The 18,093-nt window shown below is 34.7% G+C and overlaps 1 protein-coding gene across 1 annotated transcript; it reads left to right on the top strand.

Moving 5' to 3' along the window:
- Positions 1-259: 259 nt before the first annotated feature.
- On the top strand, positions 260-856 carry LOC140874305 (uncharacterized). The gene has a single exon (XM_073277579.1). The coding sequence runs from the start codon at positions 260-262 to the stop codon at positions 854-856; it is 597 nt and encodes a 198-aa protein (XP_073133680.1).
- The last annotated feature ends 17,237 nt before the right edge of the window (positions 857-18,093 follow it).

The raw sequence follows: 18,093 nt of genomic DNA, 5'->3' as shown, positions 1-18,093 counted from the left end.
AATATTTTTGATGTATGTTATGTCAGATGTTGCCAACATCTAGTGACAACATCTGAATCTGATATTGTTTGCAACCATTTATTCCTTACAAGTGACATCAGAGACAGAATCTTGATACACTAAGAACTGATCTTGGTTAATATATCTTTTCAGGGAATAATATGGATTCAGCAACTGAAAATTTCTTTTTCAAACCTCTGGTGTTAGTGGGACAAATTATGCCTTATGAAAGACTAAGATGCGTTTTACTATTAAAGCGATGGATGTGCATGCATGGCAGAGTATCCTCAATGGGTGTACACCTCTGAAGATCTTAGATTCTGAGGGTGAATATATTATCAAGCTAGAATCCACCTGGACTACTGATGAAGCACAAAGTTCGAGCTACAATGCCAAAGCAATTAATGCAATTTTCTCAACCGTGGATATGAGGATGTTTGGACTCATAGCAGATTGCACCACTGCCAAGGACGCATGGGATGCTCTACAAGAACACTGTGAAGGGACTGAAAGTGTGAGAAGAACGAGACTAAGATTGCTAAACACAAAATTTGAGAATCTCAGGATGAATGAGGATGAAACTATCGTAGACTATGACAAGCGTCTTAGAGAGATAGCCACGGAGGCTTTTGATCTTGGAGGACCGATTGCAAATGAGAATCTGGTGAAAAAAGTCCTTCGATCTTTACCAGAAAGATTTAATGGAAAAATTTGGGCCCTTGAAGAAGTGAAAGATACTTCAAAGATGAAGTTGACAGAACTTATAAGCATTATTCAATTATTTGAAATGAACTCGACGACACAGAAGAAAGACAAAGGAAAGTCTATAGCCTTTCAAGTTTCAAATGACACATAAAGATTTTGTTCAATTCGGCCAAGCGGTATTTCAGTCAGACTTGGAAGAGGACTCGATCTCACTCATCACCAAAAAATTTGGTGATTATCTGAAGAAGATGAAGAAGACGAGGAAGACTGATAAAAAATTCAAAGCTCCAATGTTTCCCATTAAAAAACCTCTAAGAATCGACGAGCCTGAACAATCACCAAGGAAGTTTCCTTATCCTAAGAAGCCTCGACTTATTATAGAAGGGAATAAAAAGCCTACTTCAAAGAAGATTGACATGGTACAGTGTCATGAATGTCAAAGTTATGGGCAATTTGCAAATGAGTGTGCAAATACACTTCGGAAAGAGATAAACACCTCTTTGAGTGATGAAGAATCTGAAGAAGTTGAAGAACAGGATGATGAAGAAATTTACACAGCCCTGTCAGCTTTGTTGAGAAGAAATAAGATGCTTCAAGTCAATCCATTAGGTGTTGTCGCAGGTGTTGCCACACCTGGCTGCAACATCTCTCAAAGGTCAGTATGTTTGACTTCTTTCACTGCTAATAATGTGTGTAATTTTGATGCAGGTGATGAAACAATCTCTATGAAAGATGTTTGTATGCTATACGAAGAGCTGTATGCTGACTTGACTGAAAGAAATAAGACGAATACTATTTTTTCAAAATCAAATACTGTCTTGAAGGCTGCTGTGTCAAGACTTAAAGTTGTGTTAATTAGAAAGGATATGGAACTTTCTTAGGTAAAAAAAGAAATCGAGAAAACTAAGGCCACACTGGACAAATTCAACTCAAGCACAACCAAGCTTGATTCTTTGCTCATGATGGAAAGATATGGTAAGGCAGGATTAGGTTTTGAAAATAGTAAGTTTGAAGTTGGTGAAACTTAAAAAACTCATGTGTTTGTCAAGGAAAGTAACTATAAAACGAGCTCACCTAAAAAAGTGTAGTGACCCGCACCGTGATCACCTACTAATCAGAAGCTTAAGCATGCATTTAACTTAATTAAATAAATCAGAATTTAAACAGTGGAAAACTTAAACAACAATAAAATATTGTTTACAACCATATCGAAATAAATCAGTGTATTAACACAAATACATCAAAAAACAAAAGCCTAGACAATAACCCTGCTGGTCCTCCATCGCCTAAGCTCTCCTAGAAAAACCCGCATCGTCCAACCGCAGACCTACCCCATGGAATAGGGTGTCCAGATACAACAAAGTACGGGACGTGAGCATGATAAGCTCAGTACGAGAGTATGAGTATGCGGTGTTATGTGTGCATATATGCAAGTGAACTGGGTACCAAGACTCTCAGGTCAAGAAACAAGCTCATAGACTGGGCCCAGGGTATATAGCACGCTGCACCGTCGCATCAGGAGGTGGCTCATATACCCAGTGGATAATGGTGACCTGATACTAGTACATGTGTCCAACCATCACGGTGACCTGACACAAGACTTACGTATCCAACCATCCACAAACTCGTAGGGTGAGCGCCCTACTACAGGATACCTCTACGGTAAAAGCTCAATATGCTCATGTATGCATCATACCATCCACAAACTCGTAGGGTGAGCGTCCTACTACAGGATACCTCTACAGTAAAAGCTCAATATGCTCATGTATGCATCATACATTCATGACATACTGTATATAAAGGCTTATAAAACATGCAATCACATAATCCATGCAAACACATAATATATGCATACTCAATCTGGATATCTCGAATGATACTTTCGTACCTCATAACCTAGGCAAGCTAGACCAGCGCTATGTTCAAGCCTATAATCCGCACTACAATGCAAAGTACTCATGCATTATAATCTTATTCTAAAAGTCTTAACTACGCTATAGCATACTCCCTATTTACTATAAGGAGCCAGAGATATACCTGCGTCCGTCGTCAGCCCGCTGATGACGACTGCCTCAGAACTTGGGCACCGCTCCGCCGTAACCCCGGAGCACCTGGCCAACCTCTGGACCAAGCCTAGGAAGGCTGGAAACACCCCAAAACCCCTAGAAAATCCTAAGAACCGAGAGAGGAAAGATGATTTGGTGTGAAAAATGAGGCCCTCGGATGGCCTATTTATAGGCGAAGTTTGAACGGTCCGAACTGCCACTTGTTCGAGCCTTTAAGACACCTGGTTCTACTGAGTTCGGACGGTCCGAACTCGGGTTCGGAGGGCCCGAACTAGTCCGTGTGCTCCGAACTGTTTGGGTCCTTCTGAAGTCATTTTTGGACCCCCGGGACCTACACCACCATTTTCGGACGTTCCGAATCTTATTTTTCACTTATTTTCACCAAATAAGGACTCCTTAAATATGTTTTGACACTTTTAAAATTATATGTCATTTTTTAACATGTTTAAAGTCACTTAATCTTGTAAAATGGAACCGGGCTACTACAAAAGGTCACATCGACTGATCTACCTAAATTAAAGCCACAACCTTCTTTTCTTAAAAAGCTTGGAAGAAGACGTAATTATGTGTGTCACTACTGTCATAGACCTGGCCATATCAAACCTTTCTGTTTTAAGCTGCAGGAAGACTACAAACAGAGGTCTGCATCTAAGGTGTTGTCTAAAATGTTGCCCAACATCTCCAGGAACAGATCTATTGTGAGAAAGATTTGGGTACCAAAATCCAACATGTAGTAGCCCAGTTCCAATTTACAAAATTAATTGGTTAATTATATTTTATTAACAAGAGCACAAGTTAAGATCAAGAACACATGACATGAGTAGCTCGGGCCGGTCATGGTTGTTCAACAATAGCTCGGGCATTGAGCAAGAGCTCAGGCATTGAGCTAGAGCTCGGGCTTGGAGCTAGGGCTCGGGAATGTGTTTGTGCTTGGCTCGGGTCGGGGCTTAGGGTGCTCAAGAAAGTGATGTGCAAGGCCAGGGTAGTGTTCGGTCATGGGAAGAACACATGGTATTCAGGTCGGGAATGGACACGTGGCTGGAGCTAAAACACGATTAGTGTCCTGCTAGGTGTCATGCACTCGATTGACACCTGTCCCGGCTCATCCTCTATAAATAGGAGTCAAGGGTTCGGTCATTTTACACCATTTCATCTCACTTCTTAGTTCTACTCGAACCAAGGAGTAGCTCGGAAGCTCGGGAAAGAGTAGCTCGGGAGTTCGGGAAGGAGTAGCTCGGGGCTTGACCAGGAGCAGTTCAGGTCGGGCTTGACCAGTAGCAGTTCAGGTCAGGCTTGACCAGGAACAGTTCAGGTCGGGCTTGAAGGGAGAGGTCAGGTCGGGTCAATCTTGAGACCAGGTCGGGTCGGGACTTGAACCTAAGGCAGCTAGAGGTTGTCTTCTTCCAGCTTAGTTCAGACTTCGGTGTTAGGTACGATAGTACTGTTCGAGATATCCTGACTGAGTATGCATGTATTATGTGACTGCATGATTTATATGTCATTAATTTATGCTGCATTCATCTGCATATTGAGCTATCTCCTTCGAGATGTATATTAGTAGGGTTGTACCCTTTTCTGTTAGTGGATGGACTTCCATCGATTTGGGTCCGGCATATCCACTGGTATATTGGTATGGGAGCCACCTCCTGCAGCGACGGCACAGCGTGCTACATACCAGGGCCCGGTCTGTCTCTGTTATCTGATCTTTGACCTCGAGTTATAGGGAGTTCACTTTGCATGCATGTATACTCATACTCTCGTACTGAGCGTTTTATGCCCACGTCTCGTACTTTGTGTTTCTGGACACCCTATTCCATGGGGCAGGTTTACGATTGGACGAGGCGGGTGGTTCCAGGAGGGGCTAGGCAGCGGTTGGTCAGCTGGAGCTTCGCTTAGGTTTTTATTTCTGTTGTTATCGGATTGATACAGCTTTTCGATATGGTTGTATAATCTAATTGGATTTTTACAGATTCCTTGCCTTGGGATTGTAGTATTTGTAATGTTTTCGCAGTTTATTCTGATATCTGTTTAATTAAGTTAATTGCATGCCTAAGTTCTGTTTAGTAGATGATCCGGGTAAGGGTCGCTACACAACATCTCCCACAATATCTCGAGAACAGATCTTGTAGCTCTCAAGTATTTTTAAACTTGTGTGTTTTTCCTCAAACCGATCCTATCACAAACTTCATATTTTAACGTTGTTTAAATTATTGCACATTTTGCGATAAATATTTAGTGTATATATATATATATATATATATTAGTAAAAAGTAGAAAAAATATTACTAAATATAGAAGAATATTATATATTTGAGATAAAAAAATTTTGGTCTATATAACTGAGACGAAGATAATATGATTAAATCAAGTCGAGGCTGATTATAAGATAAAAAATCTAAATTAAATTCAATATATATTATAGTATGTATCATATTTTAAGGTATTAGGATCTAGTAACATTTAAATTTAGGAAAAATTATTTTTTTAGTCTTGTATGTTTGTCACTTTGCGATTTTGGTCTTTTATATTTTCAGATTTCAGTTTTAGTACGCTATTTTTTTTTTATCTGGAAATTTTAGTCCTTTTTTCTGATGTGACACTAATGTAATGTTGATGTAAAGCTGACGTGTACAGTGCCACGTAAGTATCTTCGAAGAAAAAAGACTGAAATTGCCAAAACTCGAAACACGCGGGACTAAAACTGAAATATGATAACATAGATGACAAAAATCGCAAAGTGACAAACATACAAAATCAAAATTGCAGTTTTGTTGGAACTTACAATGTTTTGATATTGACAAAATTAAGTCTACCTCACAGCTCAACTGATTTTGTCCAGAAGACATAAACTGGACAAAATCATCTCAAGCTAAACTGACCACATCAATTGAGTTGACTTTGACCAAGAGCTAAACTGAAACCATCAAGAGATCATCAAGAAACATCGAGCAGTCGACCTCTCACAAGCAAACTTTATTCAGTTTACGGAGCTAAACTGAATCAGTTCTTCAAGGGTAAACAAGTGTACACAACTGGACCAGTCTCTCAAAACTAAACTGATGCCCAATCCAACTGATCAAAAGACTGAGCAAGCCGATCCAAATCAACAGAACTCTTGTGGATAAGCTTTTCCGTACCAGACAAAAACACAGAAAGAAGAGACTGTCACAGTGTACTATCTCGATAGAGAATGTCTGCGGAAAAAGACAAGATAACAGGATTGAATTGAATTAAAAAGACCCGTTGCCCGCTAGTATAAATACTCACCTAAAGGATCAGAAATGACATCCGACTCAATAATCATTCTTGCATATACACTCCAGTTATCAGAGTTAAACTGAACTCATTTAGCTTACCCACTCAATCGAGAAAGCCAACAGAGAACATCTTGAAGATAATCATATAAAATTCGAAGAACACTGGAAAGAGAATTCAAGCATAACAGATCAGTGAGGATCCTATAAGTGCTAAGTGTTGTACCAAAATAGTATTGTGTTAGTGATATATCAGTTATTCATTTGAGGTACTGCAAACCTCATTGTAACAAAAAGCAGTCGTGAACTGTGTTCTTGAATGTTTCTAGGAGTTCTAAGATAGACGGCAATGTAAGTCCTAGTCTTGGAGTGGGTTTGTACAAATATTTCTATAAATCAAAGTCTTTTGGAGTGATATATTTCCGAGGTGAAAAAAGAGGTGACTTAGGAGTCTTTGAAATCTCCGAACATCCATAAACAAACATATGTGTTCTTACTGTTATATTTTCACACTCACTCAGTCCACCAGTCCTTTAGTACAATATGTTGGTTTGCATTATTCCGCACAACAAACTTGTTTTCAAATTAACATCGACACGCGAGGAGGAAATAATTCAGCTGACCAACCTCAACTGAACCAAGACTAAGCTATTTGGAGATAAACTACCACCGTAATATCTAGTTATCAGTTTACCTAGCAGTTTCACCTCTCCACGACCGAATTTGTTCTAGCAAACCGATCACAACAAGTGGTTTCGGCAGTTAAACTCCCCTCACCGATCCTATCAAATTTTCCCTTACATTTTTATAAGTGCATTTTGTGTGCATTATTTTGTGATATGGTTATGTCTATTTTGTATCCATTCATATTGTTTTTATGTGTTTTTATGTGTTTTAGTACATGCTTGTGTATTTTACTCCTCGGGTTGATTTTGTAGAAAAATGGATTTTTGAAGAGTGAATTACGAAGCAGCTTTGTTCAAAAATTCAAATTTATTTTAAAGAGATATAAATCTGATCTTTACCGTTCAGAATAAATTTAAGATGTTTTGAAGCTGTTGTCCAAATTTCAGCTCGATCCAATGGCTAGAACTCTAGATATGAATTTTTCAAAATCGTAGCTCGCATCAGAAATTTTGTACTGCGAGCGCGCGAGAATCAAGCTCGCCCGCGCGCGAATAAGAGTTTCAGAACTCTGTTTTTTTGTTCTGCGCGCGCGCGAGACTTATTCCGCGCACGCGCATGTTTCGGCGTCAGATTTGTTTCGAAAAGTCCTTGTTTTGAAAGAAAATTAATTGGTATGGATTCCGGACCATATAAATAGAAGATATATCATATTTTTGGGGGTTTCGAAGTTCCAGAACGTGCACAACATAGAGGAGGTGGCTACAAGGCTTGGGAGAGAAGATTTTTATTTTATTTTCTTCTTCTTTTTATTTTTGAATTATTGTTTTCAATTATTGAGTAGTTTATTTTCAACCAAGACGGCGTGATTGGGCCGAACAAATTTATGTAGAAAACTTGGATGTTTGTTTGGGATTTTTCAGACTTGATTTTATTTTATTGATTGTCAGATTTATATTTGTCTGGTGAATAGCCTGATCAACTGTTTGCTTGCATGTTAATTGATTCCAAGTCGATAGAGGAGGTTTCAATTTTGATCATTTTGATAATCAACATATTGTAAAACCAACTAGAAATAGAATTTGGTTTCAGTGTGCGGTTTATGTGTAAACTGAATTTACAAATATTTAATGCATTCAAATTTGATTAGAATTACGAAAGATTAGTTCATCAATATTTGAATAGGTTTGTGTAAGGCCCTGAAAATATGAATATTAATTACGGAATTAGAGATTTAAATTTCGTATTTGGAAAATATTCAATTTGTAATTTATGAAAATTAGAGATGTAATTTCCGAGCCGAAAATATTTAATTTGAGAATTTACGGATATGTGGGAATTAAATTCCGGGATTCTTAAATTAAAAGAATAAAATATTTGGGTTGAATATTTATGAGATTGAATATTTTTATTATGAGTTTGGATATAAAGAGGATTTAATTTGAAGAAGAAACTCGAGCAGGGACTGAATTGCAAATATCAAAGTTTTAGGGGCTAAACTGCAAAAATGGGATTTGACTTGTCAACACAAGATTTATATTACACTTTCCATGTGTATATGTTCCCTTCAGCAGCATCAAGAATGAGAGAGAGATTAATGAAGGTTCCAAGGATTGATTTGCAATTGTCCAAAAGCTTAAGGGCCAAAGTGCAATTCCTTAACACATGGTACTTGTATACATGAAAACGTGTATAAGGCATGGAATTCATCAGAATTTCCAGTCAAGACCGAGAGAGAGGAGAAAAGAAGAACCATGGTCGATTCTTGTTTTCAAAAAATTCATAGAACTCAATCCGACCGGTAGAATTTTAAATTGATCGTATATTTGCGATCACGGCTTCGAGTGCTACACTTTGACGTAATTTTGGCTAAATTCTACCATGTTTTAATTTTAAAATGTTGTTAGAACTATGATTTGATTATATAAACGTGTTCTAGTATATACGACGATAGCGTATCTAAGTCGGATTTAGAAAAGATCGTCGTTTGGACATGTTTTTGAATTATGAAATATTTTCTGAAATTTTTGGAATTTTTAGGCTACTGATTTCGTGTATATTAGATTGTAATGAGTATGAAAATGGGTTTGAAGTATAGTATTGATGGTGTTTATGCTTTTGGAATTACCGAATTTGAGCTGTTACGCCGTCGATTTTAATTTGATGAATTTCTGAAAAATTGAGATGTTGATTTCAAAATTGTAGCGATGGAATGATATTGATATGAAGTAGATATCAATGTTTGAAGGTTGTGTAAGTTGTTAGAATTAATAGATAGAACTTTTCGGTGCCGATTTGTAACCGATACGATACCGGTTTGAATGTCGGTTATCTTGGCAAGTTTTGAATTGTTTAAGCAATTGTGAGATTAGATGAAATTGAATACTAATATATTACTTGAAAACACTTCAATTCATATTTAAGTTGAAAGGTATTGAAGTCGATTCGACGAGTCCGGAATGGAATTGACATGAGCTACAAGTTGAAGACAACTAGATCTTGGAATAGCAAGAAGGTTTGAGCAGATTTTTGTGGAAGCTTGTTGTTGTTGTTTAAAAGTTACAAGAGTTTTGAGAAGTAAAGATCAAGATCAAGGTATGATTCGACATTAATTCGACAGGTAGAATAACTCGAAAACATGGTGGTTTTCGAGTTTATTAAATCACATACATGCATGATTAGGTGTTCTACTTAATCTTATATGATTCTATGAATTACTTGACTTAGTTAATTGATATATGAGTTGTTTGCTTCCAACATGATTTCTTGTTGAGATATATGATGGATAATTTATTTGAGATTGTTGGTTTATATTATTTTGAAGTGTTGAGTTGTGGTAGATTGATTATAGAGTTGAGAGTAAACCCCTTGAGCCACAATTCTTTCGAAACATTGAAAAAAGAATCGAAAAGAAAAAATTGGACGTGGTGAACTTATATGCGAGAGGCTAGGGATCTGACTTGATTTCTTTTGCCACGGTTCTCAATATAGTGTTCACAGTTCAGGGAATATTAGATTTTACCACCCCGAGCGGGAGCGTAGGTGGGAGGCTAATTTTTTTTATGGCCTGATTATATTCCTGGGATCCCAACAAAATAATTTTTAAAAATATCGATTCTGTGAGACTTGAATCCTTTAATCCTCGACTTTCCTTTGAGTCTTTATGTTATTGAATGAATTTTCTTTGAAATATATTCGACAGGTAAGGGTATAAGGAAATGATGATTGTGATAGTGATTTCTTATTTGATTTATATAGATGTCTTTCATACTGAGATTTATTCTAACCGAAGTTATCCGGCTGTTGTTTTGCTTGTATGTGTGCATTGCATCAGGTTGAAGAGTAGTGAGTCGGACTTGACATGGAGGCGAGAGATTGAGAGATTAGAGTGGAGACTCGGGTGATAGAAGTCTATGTTCTTTTGTAATGTCAAGCATGTTAGATTAGAATCCAATGTTGATATGTTAAATTCATTGGTTTAGTTTATCCTTTCATGTTTGATGTTTGTATTAAAGGTTTGAGACTAGACTTTAATCTAGATGTTTTTGTTGTTGCTACAATTGAATTTAAGTGAATCACTTTTGTACATTCTACATGTAAACTAGAGTTGGTTTATATGAATGAATGGAACTTATCTTGTTGTAGCATCATGCTCTCTTAGTTTTGAATATGCTAGTGTTATTTATGTCATTAGCTTGATATCTCTTGATGGAGTTAGCATGAACTTGTTTATATTCTCTGGGATATGATTATGTTAGCATAGGCTTGACTTATGAGATGTTTGTAGTGACTTCAAGACTCAGATAAGGAGTGAAAAAAAAAAATCGAAGTTAGTTTCTGCCCAGGGTAGCGCCCGAGCTGCAGAAAAGAGCAGCCCGAGCGCAGCCCCGAGCTGTGCGTTCTGTTTGAGAAAATTCAGGGCGCGCTCGAGCGGTGCTTTTTAGCCGCTCGAGCGCGGCCCAATATTTATTAAAAAAAATAAAAATTTAGCCTTTGATTGCTTGATCTTAATTCATGAATCGATGGATTATATTTATTACTTGATCTTGGAGTAATCGTAATGATTTGAGAGATTAGTGCCCGAGTCCTCACAGTTTGATTGTTCTAGAAATAGTCATTTGAACAAGATAGGAGAATTCCCGTAATTTAAGATTAAATCTGAGTCCTGAATCGACTACTTGTTACATGATTTGTTCGGTACCTACGTGTGTCTTGGTTGTCTCGTTTTAATTATTTTTATCTTCAGTTATTTTTATTCTTATTTCATAAGCAATTTTTATTTTTAAATTCTTATTTTATTCAATACGAAATTATTTTTATTATTTTGTCTAGATTAAGCTAAATAATTAATTCTTGAGAATTGACTGCAGTCCCTGTGGGATCGATACTTGGACTCTTTGTCCACTTTACTATTACTTGACCTAGTGCACTTGCTGGTAAATACCGAATTAAGCGGTCAAGTTTTTGGCGCCGTTGCCGGAGACTGTTTAGTTAATATTATGATAGATTATTTGCTTGAGACTAGACATTTTTTTTTCCTTCTATCTTTTCGTTCTTTTCGTTAATTTTAATTTTGATTTTTTCTTTTGCTTGTGAGGTACTTGGAGATGGATTGTCGACAGGTGTTCACAAGATTTGACCAACAATACTCAGAGTCATTCTATGCTGTTTGGGGGAGATTCAATGAATTGACGAACAATTTTCGATGTCATCAGTTTTCGAGCTACACCCTAACTCAGATTTTTTATGGTAGTTTGGATGAGATAACAAGACGTTGGGTAGATGATGGAGCTTTTGCAACTGGCAGTCACTTGTTCAACATAGATGAAAATAGTGCGATGCACTTGTTAAATGATATGACAGATTTCGACTACCATTGGCATTGTGATCCTTCACTGCAGGGTTGGAGTCACCAATATCCTCCAGATATCAACTCTAAAAATTTTGCGAACCAACCACCTGAGCATCAAGAAGAGTGTATAGGGCATTCTGAGGATCATGTGGCTCAGTTGGAGAACATTGTGCGACAACAGACAGAGATAAATCAGTTCTTCGAAAGCCGCATCAAACCTTTGAGTATTTTGGATAAACAGATTGCGCTTCTTAGAGAACCTATTTCTGAAATCTGCCAAGAGAATGAAGAAATTGAGCCAGATCAAGAAGAACTATCAATTGAGGAATCATCTTGTGATGATGAGCCAACAGTGAAATTGAAGGAGAAAGACACATAAAAGGCTACAGATTTTACCTCGTCAATGGTCGTTCCATGTACACCGTTAGAAGATTCTTTCTTGCAATTGATGCCACCTCCAACATATTCCATTCTCTATGAGCTTCAGCCTAGATTCGGAGTCTCCTTACAAAAGAAAAAGTTCATGCCGAGTGTTGTTGGACCGACGAGCTTCCCATGCATATATCACGCCAAGCTTGAGGGCGTACACAATCAAGACCCATACGTAGAGTCGTATGATTCTTACTATGGGCGGCAGCCGCTCTTTGATGGTTGCTACTGCATAGTCGGGCATTAGACTATAAATTTAGCGCTGACTGGGAGGCAACCCAGTGTTCTTTCCCTTGTTTTTTTTTTGGTTTTGTTTTTTTATTTATTTTTTCACTTCTTTCCCATTCCAGTTTTCCGAGCCTGCCGATATATCTAGACTGATGCTACCTTACCCAGCGGATACCGTCAAGAAGGAAGAGGATGAATCAAAAACCAGGGGAGTGTTATTATCTTTTTCATTTTGTTTTTGTTCGTCTTGCATTTGTGTATTTGTTATGCATTTTGTTCATTATTTCTGAAGTATTGAGGGCAATACTTTGGATAAGTATGGGGGGGGGGGGGGGTAGATTAGTTTTGTTTGTTATTTGCATTCATATGGTTTAGTTTATTGCATATAGTTCGTATTCATGCATCTCATTATGTTATGTGTTTGTGTTATGTGAATAAGAAGAATGATGAATGTTGGCCGATGATGATAGAGTTGTGAAATTTTTTTTTTGTAAAAATGTTGCTTTTGATTGAACATGAGAAGCTGTTAGTTGAATCGTGAATCTTTTTAAGCACGCACGTTAGACTGGTGTAGTGTAGCGAAGTAATTGATGAAGTTCGTGTTTGTTTGACCATTACACGGCAATATGTGTTTGTTGTTCATGATAGTGCTTTGGATTCTTGATAATTGTTAGACATTGCATGTATGATCTTGAGCATACCTGTAAAATTTTTTTGAAAATTTTTGTTGAAAATTAAGTTAATTCCATCCGGGTTACGAGCAGAGATTGAAATCCTAATCTCTTGCTCTTGACTAAGTATGCGGATTTCATGGGGTTGAAAATTTGAAAATTTAAAATAACAATTCCATCCGGGCTTGGAAAATGATTGAAATCCTAATCTTTGTTCCATATCTAAGTTTGCGGGGTTAAATGGGATTGATGCTCCATCCGGACTATAGACGAGGGGATTGAAATTCGAATCATATTTTAGTTATAACTAAGTTTGCGGGTAATTTTTGGGGCTTATAAAAAAATACCGGGTGCAAAATCCGGAGGTACATAATTAATCTCAAGAAAGTGCATGTTTTTGTTTGGGATTGTTGAGATGACGGAGTGTTGGATTGTGACACTTACACTGATTTGTCAGAGGTCGCTAAGCATTCTTAGGACAGATTCTTTTGAAGTTGCATGAAATTGGAATGACATGGCACACACACACGTTTACGTTAAATTGACAATGTATTGTGAACAATCAGAAGTTTGTGGTTTTTAATTTTTGAAGTTGGATTTATCGGAGGCTATGTTGTTCATGATTCATTCTTACTTATGTCGTTGTTTGCATTTTGTTTTTGCATATCTTGCTCGAGGGCGAGCAAGGTTTAAGTATGAGGGTGTTGATAAGTGCATTTTATGTGCATTATTTCGTGATAGGGTTATGTCTATTTTGTGTGCATTCATATTGTTTTTATGTGTTTTTATGTGTTTTAGTACATGCTTGTGTATTTCACTTATCGGGTTGATTTTGTAGGAAAATGGATTTTTGAAAAGTGAATTACAGAGCAGCTTTGTTAAAAAAATCAAATGTATTTTTAGAGAGATCTAAATCCGATCTTCACTGTTCATAATAAATTTTAAGATGTTTTGAAGCTGCTGTCCAAATTTCAGCTCGATCCGACGGCTAGAGCTTGAGATTTGGATTTTTCAAAATTGTCGGTCGCAGCAGAAATTTTGTACTACGCGCGCGAATAAGAGTTTTAGAACTCTGTTTTTTTGTTCTGCGCGCGCGCGAGACTTATTCCGCGCGCGCACATGTTTCGGCGTCAGATTTATTCCGAAAAGTCCTTGTTTTGAAAGAAAATTAATTGGTATGGGTTTCGGACCATATAAATAGAAGATATATCATATTTTTGGGGGTTTCGAAGTTCCAGAACGTGCACAACACAGAGGAGGCGGGTACAAGGCTTGGGAGATAAGATTTTTATTTTATTTTCTTCTTCTTTTTATTTTTGAATTATTTTTTTTCAATTATTGAGTAGTTTATTTTCAACCAAGACGGCGTGATTGAGCCGAACAAATTCATGTAGAAAACTTGGATGTTTGTTTGAGATTTTCAAACTTGATTTTATTTTATTGATTGTCAGATTTTTATTTGTCTGGTGAATAGCCTGATCAACTATTTACTTGCATGTTAATTGATTCCAAGTCGACAGAGAAGGTTTCAATTTTGATCACTTTGATAATCAACATATTGTAAAACCAATTAGAAATTGAATTTGGTTTCAGTGTACGGTTTATGTGTAAACTGAATTTTCACAAATATTTAATGCATTCAAATTTGATTAGAATTACGAAAGATTAGTTCATCAATATTTGAATATGTTTGATTGTTCTAGAAATAGTCCTTTGAATAAGATAGGAGAATTACAGTAATTTAAGATTAAATCTGAGTCCTGAATCGACTACTTGTTACATGATTTGTTCGGTACCTACGTGTGTCTTGGTTGTCTCGTTTTAATTATTTTTATCATCAGTTATTTTTATTCTTATTTTTTAAGCAATTTTTATTTTTAAATTTTTATTTTATTCAATTCAAAATCATTTTTATTATTTTGTCTAGATTAAGCTAAATAATTAATTATTGAGAATTGACTGCAGTCCCTGTGGGATCGATATTTGGACTCTTTGTCCACTTTACTATTATTTGACCTAGTGCACTTGCTAGTAAATAACGAATTAAATGGTCAAATTTATTTGTCTTTATTAAATAGTTGGTGTGTAAATTGGACAATATCCGAAACAATATATATTTGTTGAACATCAACAAAAATAATTATTGTACCCAACAATCATCTATTCAATAAGTACACTTCTTGCAACTATTGTGCATCAAACACATGAGTAATTATACCTAACAAATATGCGACAAAGAGATAATTTAAAGTCACCTTTCTATCCATTTCTTTTGGTAGCTAGGAAAGTTAAAGGGTGAAATCCTACATTTCTTTTAGGATTCTATTATATTTCCTAATGTCAACCACGATAATCATATTTTCTCATAGCTTACATTTTTTTAAATAAATAAATACGTAATATTTTTCTTAAGTGGCTCGTGGTATTATTATTATTTTTTATATAACTCCCAAAGACTTTATCAAAAATCGATGTGAATATACTAATATAACTTATTTGACACCAAGATATCAAATTATTAGGATAATTTTTTAAATTTAAGACCGAATTATAACAAACATCTTCCCGACTCAGGAAAATATTTACAAATACATACTTTTAAAAAATACATATCGATCATTATAATATAACAAGCACAATGCTTAATTTATTTAGTGACACGTTACACATATATAACTATTTAAGAATAATTGCAAAAATAAAACTTAAATTATGACAACTAAATATGGGTCTGTCGAAGGAATTTCAAATATCTTAAATCAATTTTTTTTTTTTAAAAAGCATGGACTTCTATTCAATCAAGCACATAAAAACAATACCAAGTACCTAGTCGTGTCCCTTAAAATTCACCAAAATAAAAAATAAAAAATAAATTAAAGCGTTCAAGTTTGATCAATTATTGTATTTATATTAAGAAATGGATTGTTGATGACATGTAGCTAATTTGATGATAAAGCCTCACGTTTTGAATGAAATCTCAAATTCGAGATCTAATTATAACAATCCTCACCATAACAAAAAAATAGAACTAAGTTCTTTTTCTTTTGTCTTTTCGAAAAAAAAAATTAATTATATTTGATTCATTATCGTAGGCACGAAATTGCAAAACTAACGCTGGCTTAAACCAAAGGCTTTTCCAAAACCTTGAGCATAATACGAAAAAAATTATTTATTTGATATACAACAAATACAATTGCTACATAAATGGAATTAGTTGTTTTTATCAAAAATATAACCGATTATCAGTAAAACTCAAATTTTTTAATTCATGTCAATCCAAGTAAAACTCAAATTTTTTAATTCATGTCAATCCAATAATTATGTTTCGATCGTTGTTTCAATATAAATAATTTTCACTCTAGCTCACACAATTATTATTCTTGATTAAATTATAATATTCAAGGAAACAATTTCACATTTCCAACATATTGTCAAATTAATTATTTTTTTAGTAAAACATTCAATTATAAAAATGAGTTCTTTAACCCACGTTAGGACCCACCATCGTTTTGTAAAGACACGGACTACTTCCTATTACCTAACCATTATATATACGTTTCAGATGATATGACATATATTCTTATCGTTATTATATATCTTATTGATTAAAATTAAATTCTATAAAAAAACTTAATTTTTGGTACGTTAGTGATACATCTATACAATCTTATAATGCAAGAGGGTCATATAATAACCGTTTTGGTTATTTTAGTGGTTGTACAAAAATAGCCCTACTATTTTTACTAAAATTAAAAATACATAAAGGACAAAATTTGAAGATTACTATCCCAACTTTCTCAACTATTTCATCATGTTTTTTTAACCACCCATGTTGCAGTAGTGAGAAACAAATCATATAATTTATATATATGCTCTATAAATTATATATTATATTTCTGTATTGTCTAACACATGCAATGCATGTGTGTTTCTGCTAGTTTCTATAATTAATACTAAGTACTCGGAGAACACGCGTTGCGTGCTTATGTAATACGTTTTTTTTTAAAATAAAAAAAATAGAGAACAATTATGAAAAGTTTTTTTGTAAACAAATAAATTAATTTTATAAACATGATATTTTCGTAAATGAGTATTTATCAATAGACAAAATAAAATGATATCTTGGTAATTAAATATATACTAAAGGGTAAAATAAAAAAGAGCTAGTCATTAACATAACAACCTCTCAACTTTAATAAAATAGAATAGAAGAATAATGATAATATTATCACAACCACTTTAGATTTTGATTGTGTCAAACAACAATGCATCTTCGTGCAATTAGTCGTCTCTTTATGAAAATTTTAGTTTGCTATCTTTATTTTTTTGGGCAATTTTAGTCTTTTTTCGATGTGATGCTGATGTGGCACCAATGAAGTACTTATGTGGACCTTACGTGCATAGTGTCACGTAAGCATTTTCGAAGAAAAAAAACTGAAATTGTCAAAAATCGAAACATACAGAACAAAAACTGAAATATGAAAACATAAAGGATCGAAATCGTAAAGTGACAAACATACATAACAAAAATTACAGTTTTCCCTATTTTTTTTGAACTAATACGGGCATAACCTAAGGTATACATAGAATTATATAGAGGGGATATTTGAAAATTTTTTAATGATTCAAAAACATAATATGGTAAAAGAAATATTTAATCAAGATTATTTTACTATCTTATTATATTAGAAATCATTTAATCAACTAACTTTTAATTAATTGGTGAAGCTTAAGATGAAATTACGATTATATTCTAACTTAATTCCCAACAAGAATAAAATTATTAAAAATTAATCATTTTATATGGTCTCTTAATTTTTTTAAAAATTAAAAATTATCCTATTTATCAAAATGACACTCGCTAGCTTTGTTTATATTTTTAAAATTTTAGATTAGATAGTTATCGTTGTTAAACTTTTGAATATCTAATTTATCATTTGAAAAATAACATGAAAATTAATTAACACAAAAATTCATGTATATGCACACATCGCGTGCAAGGAACGCTAGTATATATATCAAAATATCTCATAAAATTAGCATGCTTATAATTGTTTTTTAACACACTCATACACACACACATATAGGATGTACGATTCATTACATCTCATAGGTGAGTGACACCTCATTGGTGGGAACGGATGTTGGGTAGCATATCAAATTATACACACACACACACACACACACACATATATATATATATATATATATATATATATATATATATATATGAGTTTCTATTAAACCACATCTTTATCACATCC

The sequence above is a fragment of the Henckelia pumila genome, chromosome 1 (genome assembly GCF_033568475.1).
Source record: "Henckelia pumila isolate YLH828 chromosome 1, ASM3356847v2, whole genome shotgun sequence".
NCBI lineage: Eukaryota > Viridiplantae > Streptophyta > Magnoliopsida > Lamiales > Gesneriaceae > Henckelia > Henckelia pumila.
This window is presented reverse-complemented; position numbering and strand designations above follow the sequence as displayed.